This window comes from Triticum aestivum, chromosome 1D (genome assembly GCF_018294505.1).
Source record: "Triticum aestivum cultivar Chinese Spring chromosome 1D, IWGSC CS RefSeq v2.1, whole genome shotgun sequence".
Taxonomy (NCBI): Eukaryota; Viridiplantae; Streptophyta; class Magnoliopsida; order Poales; family Poaceae; genus Triticum; species Triticum aestivum.
The window spans coordinates 228062635-228076778 of NC_057796.1; the positions used below are offsets into that span (position 1 = coordinate 228062635).

Sequence of the window (14144 nt, forward strand, 5' to 3'; positions counted from 1 at the left end):
TAGGTACACACTGTTGGGATGAGTGAACTAGAGGATCAAATGATAGTGTACAGAGATTTATTTCTTACTGCTTGCGTCAAAAGAATATGAGCATTCTCATATGCTGGATGCTTTGGTCTTGACATTTCCTACACATGACTCAATTCATTAGATCTTTCCTAGTACAACTGGGCTCCCTAATATATTTCCCTACCACCTGGTACACTCTTTCTTAGTATTTCTGGACTATCCGAATCCTGTTATTTCCTGATTCTCCCTGAGTGTCCAACTTGGCTCTGTAGCTCCAACACAACCTATCCAATATGCACATATTTTCATTACAAAATTGAACCCTGGTATGCTCGTATCCTTTTGAAGGAATTAGCAGGAGTTCTTATGTATGTTTTGGTTAATGCTTTTTAGTTGCAGCCTTTTCGTAATTGTTGGCCAACATTACCTGGTTTTCTGTGTAGTAGTTGTATTTTAAGGTTCGATTGTGGCAGCTGAACTGTGTTGCGCTGAACTTACTCTATAATCTGCTGTAGAAAAATAGGCACAAAAGTAGGAAACGTTGGCAATTTAAACGGTAAAGCGTGCGGGTAATGTCAAGAGAGGTCGGGATAGACCGAATTTGACATGGGACGAGTCCGTAAAGAGAGATCTTAAGGACTGGAGTATCACCAAAGAACTAGCTATGGACAGGGGTACGTGGAAGCTTCCTATCCATGTGCCAGAACCATGAGTTGGTCGCGAGATCTTATGGGTTTCACCTCTAGCCTACCCCAACTTGTTTGGGACTAAAGGCTTCGTTGTTGTTGTATTGGTTAGCCAACCACCCTTTCCTGCTTCCGTGCCTATTCTTCTACAACAGATTATATATAAAGAAATTCAGCACATCATATTTGAGCAACCACAAACTGTGCCTAAGTTGGCAATTCCAATGCTTTCTTTACGCACTAAAAGTTCTGTTGAACATCTGTACGACGCTGTTTAAGCTTTCTATAGATGTGGTGTTGGCCCTTTTCCAAAGAAAACAACATAGACCTTCAGATGTTTTTCCTTTTCAAAGAAAACATCATGAATCTAGTAGCATACTGGAACCAGCAAGCCACCCAATAAATGGAATTTAAGATGTTTCTCTTTTTCAAAGAAACATCATTCTCCTTTTGTTTTCCTAAATCACATATTTGCTGATGCATGAATATAATAAGTTCAATGACTTGCTATTCCAGTTTCTTTTGGCAGGTAAATGATGATTATATCAAAAGTCTAAACATGTTGAGCAAAAAGTTAAGATTTGCTCAAGTTGATCCATTGCTTAATGCATCAAAAGCTCTGAAAGATATTAAGCAAGAACTGGAAAGGCTTCGGAAAAAGGCACTATCAAAGGTTACCTAAGAATGCACTCATATAGATTAACGATTGCTTTATGCCCTGGTTTTCAAGTTAACAGAAATCTGTTTGTGTTCTTACATTTTGCTTGCCTCCGTTAATTACTGTAAAATATTTACTACTGGTGTGATGCTTACCATTTATTTTCCACTGTTTACTTTTTCAGGTGTCCGCCTATGTCATTGGGATATTCTCTTCCATGAGAAAGCCTGGAACTAATATCCAGATACTTCAACAAAATTTGCTTCAGAAGTATAGGTATACATGGTGGAAAATTAAATTTCTATGGAATATCTAGCCGTTCTGTCTTCTCTACCCAATAGTTATCTTCATGGTATTAGATCTCATGTTCCTGGTTGTATGAAGAATCGTACCTATACTCTTCTCATTCACGTTAGACTATATCCGCCTGAAAGCTGTATGCATTTTTGTTTTTCTTAAAGTCAGTTCATGCTTGATTTTCCAACTAAGTGGATAGGGGTAAGGAAAACCATTTGAGGTTGGAATAACTAAAGACAACAAGAAATGCAGAACAAACATCCACTTGCTATGATGAAGTTCATAAAATTTAGAAGTTGGAAGCCAATTTCTACCATTATTTTATGTGATATACTCCCTCCGTCCCGAGTTACTTGTTGCAAAAATGGATGTATCTCGAACTAAAAATATGTCTAGATACATCCATGTCTGCGACAAGTAATTCCGGACGGAAGGAGTATATTTTTTCAGTTAATTTAGCCTCTTTAGTCCTGTCGTTGCACGAATGAACAAAACAAGACAACATGACATCATCATTTGCTTTATTTCAATTAGTCATGTCACTGTTGCATATGCAAGATACCGTAAGCATTCTGATAATTTCCTACAGGAGCTGATTATTGCTTGCATGGTTCTCTCAGGCATCTTGTTCTCTTTCTTAAAGAGCATGGAATCGAGAAATATAATGATGTCTGTGCAGCATATGTTGATAAAATGAACAAGGTAAATCTGTGTGAAATTATTTCCACTTCTTTTTTGAGAGAAAATATGTTTTCCCATGTCTGTCCATGACTACATGATTGGCTGAGTATGAAGAGAGTTTTCTAGACTTATCACTTGTGTCATGCCTGAGCTATTAGGTACTGGGAGATCAACATACATGTTGAACAGATGACTTTTGGCTGGTGATGAAATATGACAGGCCTCATGGTTGGAATTCTGGTAGAAATAGATGGCAGTAGGCTAGGCTCCGCTTGCTTTTGATTGTCTGTCTTTTGATGAATGGATTTTAATTTAGTGAAATATCAACATTCAGATGGAAATTTGCATGCTCAGAACTGCATGTAGTCGCGAATCTGGCAATATGGACTATGCTTCCTTTCATTTGGCATCAACATTCATCGATTCCTCTCATCCTTTCCTTGTCCTTGACTTGCCTCTTACCTTTTTTCTCTATATGGTGTCAATCGAATTGTCTTCTTCAGACATCTGAATTACATTGTCACGTAACCTACTAATACAATGACTATCTGCTGTGATGTCGATACATTGTTCCTTCTAAATAGCCACCTGAACTCACATAGTGCAATGATGATATGTCTACTTGTATGGTCTCTTATCTTGTTCGCCATGGTCACAGTATAAATGCAACTGTGCCTACATTACACATTGGACGTAATAAGATTCTTGGTTCTTAAATTATAGACCACCATTTGATGTTCATTGTTCACTCATAAAAGCACGATCATGATTTCATAATATGATATGTGAATATTTTGACAATTGCTATCTATGGAAGCTTCATGGTGTGTTTTGTTGTCTTGCTTTGTGGAATCTATGGTGATCTGTCACCAGAATTGTGCTATATCAGCTACTGTGCTGTATATGTTGCTTAAAATTTTAACTTTGTTTATTCTTTACTGATTTGGCCATACATGCTCATTACCTTGCCCCCCCCAATAGGTGCTGAGTGAAGATTTTCGTGTGTACCTAGAAGCATTGGAGAGTTTGAAGCTAGATATTGGTGTATCCACTGATGTGATTGGATATGACGCCAATGTCGTAGACCTTATACCAAGGGGGAGAGAGCAACTGAGAAATCATCGTTTCATGTTTTCTTTAGGTGAACGATCAAACATTTTGAAGGTACATACATAATTATTGTTAACTACTACCCCTGTTTCTCAATATAAGACGGTTTAGCAGTTTAAATTGAACTGCCGAAACATCTTATATTTAGGAACAGAGGGTGTAGTTGAGTATTCAGAATTGCACATTTGTTTTGTATTTGCAGCAGATTCATGGCCATATTGTTACCTCACTTTGCAGGAGATTGATCAGCCTGGCTTGGTACCTTGTATATCTGAAGCTAATTCCTTGAAATACCCATATGAAGTTATTTTTAGGAGCCTACAAAAGCTTCTGATGGACACTGCTAGCTCTGAGTACGTGAATATCCATCTATTTAATCTGAGTACAATAATGGTGCTGATGGTTCCTGTAAAACAAAATTTTCAGGTATATTTTTATCAAAGCATTCTTTCGCGATGAGTCGATGTTTTATCGAGTTTTTGAAGGTGCAGTCTTTTGTTTTCTTTTTTACTTATTTGCCTCATGTTTCCTCTTTTTAGTGGCTATATATGTTTATGCCAATATTGAACATCCTGTAAATACCTTCGCAACACACAATGGTTACTATATGTAGGGATGAGAGAGAGACGTACCAGCAGCAGCAGCACATGCTTTCTCTCGTATTGCAGCGCTCGGGGATAACAGGGATGAACACATCCCCTTTAGGTCAGTCACGGATGGGCCTGGGCCACATGGGCTAACAGGATGGGCCACACTTACAACAACCCCCTCAAGAGGGGATAGATATATGTCATTCCCATCTTGTCACACGCTGAACTGCATTTTCTAGTTCCCAGTCCTTTAGTCAAGTAATCTGCAATTTGTTGTTGTGAACTCACATACTCTTATCTTGATAATCCCAGCATCCAGTTTTTCTTTGATAAAGAATCTGTCAATCTCCACATGTCTGGTTCTATCATGTTGAACTGGGTTGCTTGCTATGTTAATTGCCGACTTGTTGTCGCACCATACATTCATACAACTGGTCTTCAATATCATTAACTCTTCTAATAGATTTATTGTCCATAACAACTCACTCAATCCCTGAGACATGGCTCTTTATTCAGCCTCTGCAGTTGATTTGGAAACAACAGGTTGTTTCTTGCTTCTCCAAGACACTAGATTTCCTCCTACAGAAACACAATGGCCTGAAGTTGATCTCCTGTCATTTAGGCAGCTAGCCCAATCAGCATCATAATAACCATCCACGACAAGATGTCCATGACTCTTGTATATCAGTCTTTTCCCAGGAGAACCCTTCAAGTATCTCAGGATTCTATATGCTGCCTCGAGATGGTCACTTTTAGGTTCATGCATATATCTGTTCACAACACTTATTGCAAATGCAATGTCTGGTCGTGTATAACACAAGTATAACAATCTTCCCACCAATCGCTGATATTTTTCTTTATCCACCAGATCACCTGATTGGGCAGTCAATTTATGGTTTTGATCAATTGTGGTTGAAGCAGCTCGACAACCCAACATGCCAACATCACAGAGGAGGCCCAGGTTATACTTTCTTTGAGAAAGACCTATTCCTTTTCTAGACCTTGCCACTTCTATACCAAGGAAGTACTTGAGTCGACCAAGATCTTTAACTTTAAATGCCTTACTCAGACACCCCTTTAACCTCGCTATCTCTATGTCATCTTCGCCGGTGATAATGATATCATCAACATAAACTGCAAGGATGGTCATTTTCCCTTTAGAGTGTCCATACCCCATTTCACACACAACCCGGCTAAACTTATCAAACCAAGCACTTGGAGACTGCTTCAGTTCGTAAAAAGCTTTCTTTAGCCTGCATACCTTGCCAACAGTCTCAGAAATCGAGAACCCAGGTGGAATCTCCATGTATACCTCCTCCTGCAAATTCCCATGAAAGAAGGCATTCTTCACATCGAGTTGGTGTAATGGCCACTTGAAATTTGCTGCACAAGAGATCAGAATCCTCAGTGTTCATCTTTGCTACTAGAGCAAAGGTCTCATCATAGTCAGTGCCGTATGTCTGTCTATACACCCTCACCACAAGCCTTGCTTTGTACCTTTCAACCTTTCCTTCTGCATTCTGCTTCACGTATCTGTTTGTGCTGACTGCCTTCTTCCACACTTGCAGCTGACTGCCTTCTTTCCTGCTGGAAGGGGTGTTAGTAATAGTACCCATGTCTTGTTCTTACACAAAGCCTCCAGCTCTTCCACCCGCCACTTTGAGTCCTCCTTTGCCTTATTCCAGTTAGTCCGAATTGACACAGACTAAAGAGAAGCAACAAATGCTTCGTGGGCTGGAGATAATGCTTCATAGGAAACATAATTTCGAATATCATTGGCATCAAATCCATACCTTTTCTCTGGTATCCCTGTTGGTGCTCGAGTAGTTCTCCTTAAGGCCACTGACCCTTCAGGCCGATCCCCATCGGAGGAGATGGAAATCACATCAGTACTACCTTGTTGTTCCATCAGTGGCCGATCTAGTTGCTCCCCTGATATGCAACACCCTCACCTCGCTTTCGTGAATACACCTTTAGCTACTCCTCTTGCTTTGCTGTCCACTTTGGCACAGCACGGATCTTAGCCGGCGCACGCTTCCGTGAATACACCTTTAGCTGCTCCTCTTGTTCTGATGTCCACCTTGGCACACTAGGGATCTGAGCCGGTGCCGGTGTGCCAATCTGCACATCACCGGTGGAAGTCGATGCTTCTATCACAGGAGCCACAGGAGTTACTATTTGGCCGCCTATTGCTAGAGGTGACTGATGCATCATCTGCATTTGTGTGCTACTACTCTCCCCCTCTTGACCAATTTCCGGTTGGAGACATTGGTCAAGTTCTTCAAGCAAGACACTTAGATTAGTTTTCTCACCATAAAAAGGTTCCGATTCACGGAACGTAACATCCATGCTCACAAATGTCCGCCTCTCAGACGGACTCCAGCATTTGTACCCTCTTTGTCCTGAAGAATACCTAATAAAGATGCACTTGACTGCCCGAGGGTCTAGCTTGTTGACTGATGGCCTATGATCACAAACAAGATAAGTGCAACCGAACACCTTGGGTAGAACTGGAAATTTATTTTCTGCGAAAACCAACTCACACGGTGATTTCATATCTCACCCGGGATGGCGTGCGGTTGATCAAGAGGGTGCCCATCATGACAACTTCGCTCCACAGGAACTTGGGCACATTCATGGTGAACATCAGTGCCCGGGCCACCTCTAGCAGGTGGCGACTTTTCCTCTCTGCCATCCCATTCTGCGGAGGTGTGTCCAGACAAGATGTTTGATGTAGGATGCCCTTGTCTGACATGAAGGCGCCAATGGCCTTGTTAACATACTCGATGTCATTGTTAGATCCGAGTGCTTGAATTTTCACATTAAATTGAGTCTGAACAAGTGCATAAAAAACTTTGAAACACTGAAACACTACATTTTTATGTTTTAGAAGATAGACCCAAGTCATCCGAGAATGGCAAGCAATGAATGTAACAAAGTACTTCATACCACCGACAGATAGCACTGGACAGGTCCATACATCAGAGTGGATTAATATAAAAGGAGATATGCTCCTGACCCCCTTACTCACATATGAGTTTCTGGTATGTTTAACAAACACACGCATCACATTTCGGCCTGCTCTTGTCCACACCACTCATTACATCAGGAAATACTTGGTACATTTTGTCAAAAGACACATGTCCCATCCTACAGTAATGGATAAAGGCTGTAGTCTCCTTATCCTCAGCAACTGCAGCTAGCATGTGCATTCCCTCCTGGTCCGGCATGTTGTGGTCCATGTACCACAACCCCCTACGCCTTGTTCCAGTCTCAAGACTCCTGCCCGTCGATCTCTCCCGGATGAAGAACACAACCTTGTCAAGAATTATTCGGCAATCTATTTGGTCAACCAAAGCACTCAAGGACACTAAGTTCACGGGAAAAGCTGGCACATGCAACACCGAGGATAATTCAATACTCAGTGTCAGGGTTATCTCCAGGAATTCGGCCCCTGGGACGAAACGAAACATGGGGCCCTAAATTCTAAAATAATCATATAACTATAGCATATATCAAATACGTGTATAATATTTATAAATAAATCAAATCTAAATGCTAGAATAGTAGACGTGTGATATTAAAGTCATAAAAGATCTAATGTTCTACCAAAAAAAATATCATTTATCTTTTAATGGAAGTAATGATTCAAACAATAAATTAATTTGGTTTCATGCCTAGGAGGTCAACCATGGAAGTCATTTGCTTGGTACGACAACTTATGGAGAGATACATGGAGCAAAAGAAGGACCTGCATATGGTGTTCATTGACTTGGAGAAGGCCTATGATAAGATACCGCGGAATGTCATGTGGTGGGCCTTGGAGAAACACAAAGTCCAAGCAAAGTACATTACCCTCATCAAGGACATGTACGATAATGTTGTGACAAGTGTTGGAACAAGTGATAGCGACACTGATGACTTCCCGACTAAAATAGGACTGCACCAGGGGTCAGCTTTGAGCCCTTATCTTTTCGCTCTGGTGATGGATGAGGTCACAAGGTATATGCAAGGAGATATCCCCTGGCGTATGCTCTTTGCGGATGATGTGGTGCTAGTCGATGATAGTCGGACGGGGGTCAATAGGAAGTTAGAGCTATGGAGACAAACTTTGGAATCGAAAGGTTTTAGACTTAGTAGAACTAAAACCGAGTACACGAGGTGTGGTTTCAGTACTACTAGGCACAAGGAGGAGGTTAGCCTTGGTGGGCAGATGGTGCCTTAGAAGGACACTTTAGATATTTGGGGTCTATGCTGCAGAAGGATGGGGATATCGATGGAGATGTGCAAAGCCGGATGGATGAAGTGGCACCAAGCTTCTGGCATTCTCTGTGACAAGAGAGTGCCACAAAAGCTAAAAGGCAAGTTCTATAGGACGGTGGTTGGACCTGCAATGTTGTATGGCGCTGGGTGTTGGCCGACTAAAAGGCGACATGTTCAACAATTAGGTGTGGTGGAGATGCACATGTTGAGATGGATGTGTGGCCACACAAGGAAGGACCGAGTCCGGAATGATGATATATGGGATAGAGTTAGGGCAGCGCCGATTGAAGAGAAGTTTTTCCAGCATCGTCTGAGATGGTTTGGGCATATTCAGTGCAGGCCTCCAGAAGTGCCAGTGCATAGCAGACGGCTAAAGCGTGTCGATAATGTCAAGAGAGGTCGGGGTAGACCGAACTTGACATGGGAGGAGTCCGTAAAGAGGGATCTGAAGGACTGGAGTATCACCAGAGAACTAGCCATGGACAGGGGTGCGTGGAAGCTTGCTATCCATGTGCCAGAACCATGAGTTGGTTGCGAGATCTTATGGGTTTCACCTCTAGCCTGCCCCAACTTGTTTGGGACTAAAGGCCTTGTTGTTATTTGTTTGTTTGTTTTGGACATAATTTGTTTTTCTTACTCTTAGGTGTAGTTTTCTCATAATTATATTAGGTACCAGTTTATTGAAGTAGTATCTATTATAGATTTATTTGCACATATACAACCCTATTCTGCAACCCTTAGAATAGCTCTTCTCTAACCTTTCGAACTTCTATTCTCCCAATTTCCCAATTAATCCCCAAGTAAATATCTTCAAATAGCCCCCTTCCTGTGCCGCCTCGCCGTAGCATTCTTGTTCCCACTAATGACTTGTCAATATACTGAGGGCCTCTTTGATTCGCAGTTCCAAAACGCGGGAATAGGAAAAACGTAGGAATAGAGTGGTATGCCATCTTCAATACTACAGGATCGTGAGTATGTTTGATTGTGCACAGGGAAAACGGAGGATTCTTTCAAAGAAGTTGGAGTGGATGAAAATTTTCCTGTGAAAGCTAGTGCAAATGAATCCTAAGGAAAAATTCCTATGGTTTGCAATCCTACGAATCAAACTACCCACATAGGAAAAATTCCCAAGGATTAGAATCCTCCAAAATTCCTTCAGAAATCTTTTGAACCAAAGAAGCCCTGGAAGTGTTTTTTTACAAAAATGAGTTAGTACAATGTGAAGAGTAGATTTTGCTAGAAGTCCATAACTTGCGAGGCAGATGCAAGTAAGCCCATCAACTTAACAACGGAACATTTTTAACCGTAAACACGTAAAAATCAAGAGAACCATGTTGGATGCAGGCAGCAATAACTGTGATGATGGTTTGGAGAATCAGTCACTGGTGTCCGGTGGGTTGGTGTCAAACACAGTGCCATTGCCGTCCTTTTCCTTTGCATCGGGCTCGGGTTGGAACATGCAAGGAATGGAGCTGCTCAGCTGGATGGCTATTCCTTTTAGGGTGTGATTTGAGATGTTTTAGATAGAAGCATTCATGGTGTACCCATCAAGAAAGGGGATACTTGGGCATACATGCATCCTTTTCGGGTGTGATTTGAGATGTTTTGGGTAGAACCGTAGAAGCATTCATGGTGTACCCCTTTTTTACTTGAAAAACAATAAAGGGGATACTTGGGCATACATGTATCCTTGTGTACCTCCATGGACCCGCCGAATAGAGTTTGGTTATCAAGTATCAGGCAACATAGAAGAGATATACGTCAACTATAACTATATCCTGACAACGAGAGAAACAAATTACTGTACTAAAGGAGTCAGACTACTGCACCTTTGTGGGTGTAGAATAAAGTTCTAATACGTGCATTTGCATTTATTTTGACCACACACAAGCATGAAGTTAATTAAACTAGCTACAGAAATGATATTACCTCCTTCATTGACCAGTTTAAGCTATATTTGGTTCTCATATTCTAGTTTCATATACAGCCCAAATTTAATGTGGAGCATCATAATGCATAAGGCATATGCTTCAGATGATGTGGCAAAACCTCACAACCTTCTTTATCCTTGTAATTTTCAGGACCTGTTGCAGTAATTGATGAAAACATGAAGCTTACTCTTGCAAATAGTCATGATGCAATATGCCTGATGCTCATGATCTGCATAACTAAAAAGCACCAGGTAGGAAGGTATTTTGCTATTTTCCCTTTGCTGGGGTCCTGGGGAGGAAAACTGAACTTATGTCTCCGTTTTTTCTTCCCGCACAATACGGACAACGAGTGAGTAAAACAAAATAAACTGACCAATCACATACGTCCAATAGCACAAGGCAAGCCACATGTATACTCGGTTTAATGATGATGTATGCCTGGCAACATCCACATTTTCATATTTCATTATTTGTTCAGAACTATTTTCGCTAAAGCGAACCACTTTGGAATCAATTAAAGAAATAACAGAACCCTTACATTTGTTTTTCCATACGAACTATCAGACACCCAATTCTTAGATGACATTGGTGGGGGCACGAAGCAATGCCCTCACATATGAAAATTTGGTCAACACAAAACCTGGAGTCCAGACAACCCCCAACACTATTCAATCTAAAGATAACAGAAAAATCGTTACATTATATGTAAATAAAGGGTGCTAATAGGTACTCGAGTGTTTTTTCACCTTGAGAGTTGAGAGTACTTGAATTTCCATCCACATAATTTTCCTGTTAAACCTGGAATTAATAGGGGATCATGGAGATCTCATGGCTAAGAAAAAAATAATACTCAAGTACGACCTAGACACTCATAAATAAATGCATAACTGGTAGTAATTTCAGCATTATCATTCTTACCAGGAATATGAACTTTGCTTTCTTTGGTGATATGAAACCAACTTTTGTCAAAGTTGAGACATTTAACTTTTAACGAGGTATACTATTCTGCTATCCTTCAGAATTAATATAGATCTATACGCCAGAGCGAAAGTAGTTATTTCAAGTAAGACACAATAACAACAGACGTCCTAGCTATAATAGCACAAATTTAGGTGCTTTAAAAACTACATCAGTGGTGCTTCTGTTGCAGGTTGGTTCTTCTCAATGCAATAGATTTTGCCTGTTAATCTACTGTGTCATACCTCCGTCAAATGTTTGCAAAATAAGATAACAAAAATTGTTTTCCCCTTATTTTGTCATTTCAGCTGGTTATGTCCAACAGGCGGCTTCCTTGTCTAGATACATATTTGGATAAGGTTTGTGATGAGGCATCAATTTATTCTGAATGCCCCGTTAACTCTGTTCTTAATAAATTGCATCCCTGTCCTTTTCTCTTCAGGCTCTGATCTATCTCTGGCCACGTTTCAAGACAGTGTTTGACATGTATATTCAAAGCTTGTACCAATGTGATGCGAAAATGTTATGGGTGGATGGGACCCATCCACACCACATTGTAAGGTGCTACATGGAGTTCACAGCATCTCTTATTCAACTTAATGCTGAATGTGGAGATGGTCAGGTTAGTTCAGTTACATAAATAGCCAGCATCAGATTCTGCTAGCATTAGCTTATTTCATTTTTGAATGCAAATCTGCTGTGTTTCTAAACAAAGAAATGTTTCGATTTTTATTGGAAAGCGCTATATCTATATTCTACAGTATGTTTGTAGTCAATGGCCCCGATCACCTATTTGCACTTATTTAATCATGCACTTGTGTCCCGTTCTATTGAATTTTGGATTAACTAAGTAGCGTCATTCAATATATATATATATTTCATGGACTTCTCATGATTGTTGGTGCATATGATGTACTTAAGTACATGCATTTCGTTCCAATAAAATCAATTTTATACCATGGAAGACGTCTTTAAGGGAAAGCAGCATTTCTGTTCCTGCTTTAGCAATATCATCTTGCCAGTGTCTGTTTTTCTCCCAATAGCTTTGTTGTCAGTAAATACCCTGATTTGTCTTAATGTTTTTCTTATAGTATATCTAATATCATTTATGTAGCTTGATATGAGCTTGAAAAGGTTGCGGTTAGCTGTTGATGATCTACTTGTTAGATTTGCCGAAAAGTTTGCAACTCAGAAACTGAAACACCTGTTTCTTTTGAATAATTGTGACATGGCCATCTCTATCCTGAAGGTTAGGTTTGTGCTTTCATGCAAATAACTATTCATATTGTGCTCCTTTCAGCCTATTTGGGTTTACCATGCCTATTTATTTCAGGAAGCTGGTGAAGAAGCAAAAGAACTGCGAAGATATTTTGAAGAGAAGCTGGAAAGTAACCTGGTGTCATTTGTGGTAAAATGTCCTATCACCCCATGCCAACCGCGGTGCGAGATTAAATGTTAGAGCATTTCTTGACTTCTGGTGGGATCTCATTTAGACATGATTTTAGTGAACTACAGTGGAACTTGGCTGGAGTCTGAACTACAGTGGGATCTCATTTAGACATGATTTCAGTGTCAATCACTAAATGGCTGATTGTAGCCTTTATGATACACTCAAATAAAATTCTGCAAAATCAAATTAATAGTGTCATCAAAAGGTCATGCACATAATGTGGCATAGAACTAATCTTCAGTGTCTTCATGACTTTTGCTTTTGATGTATCGGTGGTAACTGTGAAGTTACTGCCTGCCCGCTAAGTTCCGATCAATGTTATAGAAGGTTGCATATCATATGCCAAATTATTTAAATTTTGTCGCCAGCTTAGCAGATGGCAGATGAATATGGTTAGGCCGTTAGTTTCCTTATCAAGCTAAAGACAGCAGATTTATAATGTCTCTTTTCTCAAATGGAAATGGATCGACTGAATTTACACCCATGGATAGCTTTTGACTTTCTTGACCTTTGCTGGTTTACAGGATGAATTGCTCATGGAGTATTTTGGTGATTTAATTAAATTTGTGAAGAACCACATTTGTAAGTTAGACAAAACTATATTGCCGAAGTATGTTATTTTTGTTACTCATGGGAATATGCAGAAAATGACTATCACTTTTGTAGCCGAAGACCTAATTTCTTACACTGAGTGCCCAAACATTGCTGATGTTGAGCCGGTTGTGAAGAACTTCGCCGTGAAGTGGAGAACTGCTCTAGAGCTCATGCACAATGAAGTTGTAACTTGTTGCAGTAACTTTGTGTCTGGTATGGCGATTCTAAAAGCAGCAATGGCTCAGTTGCTTAATGACTACAACAGACTCTCAGAATGTGTGAAGATGATCCCAGGTGGATCTTCTTTGAACAGGAATCTGGTTTCTATCACCTCGATTTCATACGAAATCAGGAAATATTCAAGAACACTCTAGTTACTTGAATAGCATGGCAGCCACGAACGTATCCTACGCCTCTGTGTAATTGAGGCTCAAATAAATGATTGCGGATGGACTCTCAGGATCAAAGCTGGAGAGGAACTTGTGCTCTGTCAAGCAATAAAGAGCTGAAAAATACATCAGTGTTGATATTTTTTAATCCCTGTACCAAATAATGTCACTTGTAGTTGGATTTCAACATTAGGCAATAGTGCAAATTAGGATATTATTTATTTTTTCTTATAGCTTATTTTATTGGATATACTATCGCTGAAAGTTGTGGACAAAATGATACTCGTCAATTATGTCCTAGTCACAGTTTATTCCTGAATTTGTTTTACTTACTGGGGCTGTAGTTATATTAGTTTTTCATGAAGAGAAATCATTGTTGTAGGTACAGATCAAAGTTAAAATGACGGGTAAGATTTTATTATTATTAAATTTGCTCTTCTACTTCATTAATAGTATAATAGATTCTCCTGTTTTAATTATGAATTTATTCCTTTATGATTTGGTCACAGGAAAATGTAAAACAAAATCT

At 40.0% G+C, this 14144-nt stretch overlaps 1 protein-coding gene across 12 annotated transcripts in view; it reads left to right on the forward strand.

Annotated features, from left to right (window-relative positions):
* Positions 1-13934, forward strand: part of LOC123181140 (vacuolar protein sorting-associated protein 52 A) — a 28450-nt gene extending 14516 nt beyond the window's left edge. For 5 of the 12 annotated variants that reach the window (XM_044593368.1, XM_044593369.1, XM_044593377.1 and 2 more), the window contains 14 exons: positions 1225-1368; positions 1538-1629; positions 2271-2352; positions 3313-3495; positions 3679-3794; positions 3868-3926; positions 4900-4992; positions 10376-10476; positions 11491-11541; positions 11625-11804; positions 12297-12431; positions 12516-12590; positions 13157-13214; positions 13299-13934. In XM_044593368.1, coding sequence (XP_044449303.1) covers positions 1225-1368; positions 1538-1629; positions 2271-2352; positions 3313-3495; positions 3679-3794; positions 3868-3926; positions 4900-4992; positions 10376-10476; positions 11491-11541; positions 11625-11804; positions 12297-12431; positions 12516-12590; positions 13157-13214; positions 13299-13600 — 1671 coding nt within the window. In that variant the 3' untranslated portion in view covers positions 13601-13934. Of the gene's footprint in view, positions 1-1224; positions 1369-1537; positions 1630-2270; positions 2353-3312; positions 3496-3678; positions 3795-3867; positions 3927-4899; positions 4993-10375; positions 10477-11490; positions 11542-11624; positions 11805-12296; positions 12437-12515; positions 12637-13156; positions 13215-13298 lie in introns of all 12 variants that reach the window. The other 7 variants (XM_044593372.1, XM_044593375.1, XR_006491509.1 and 4 more) reach the window with 6 other exon arrangements.
* Positions 13935-14144: the final 210 nt, after the last annotated feature.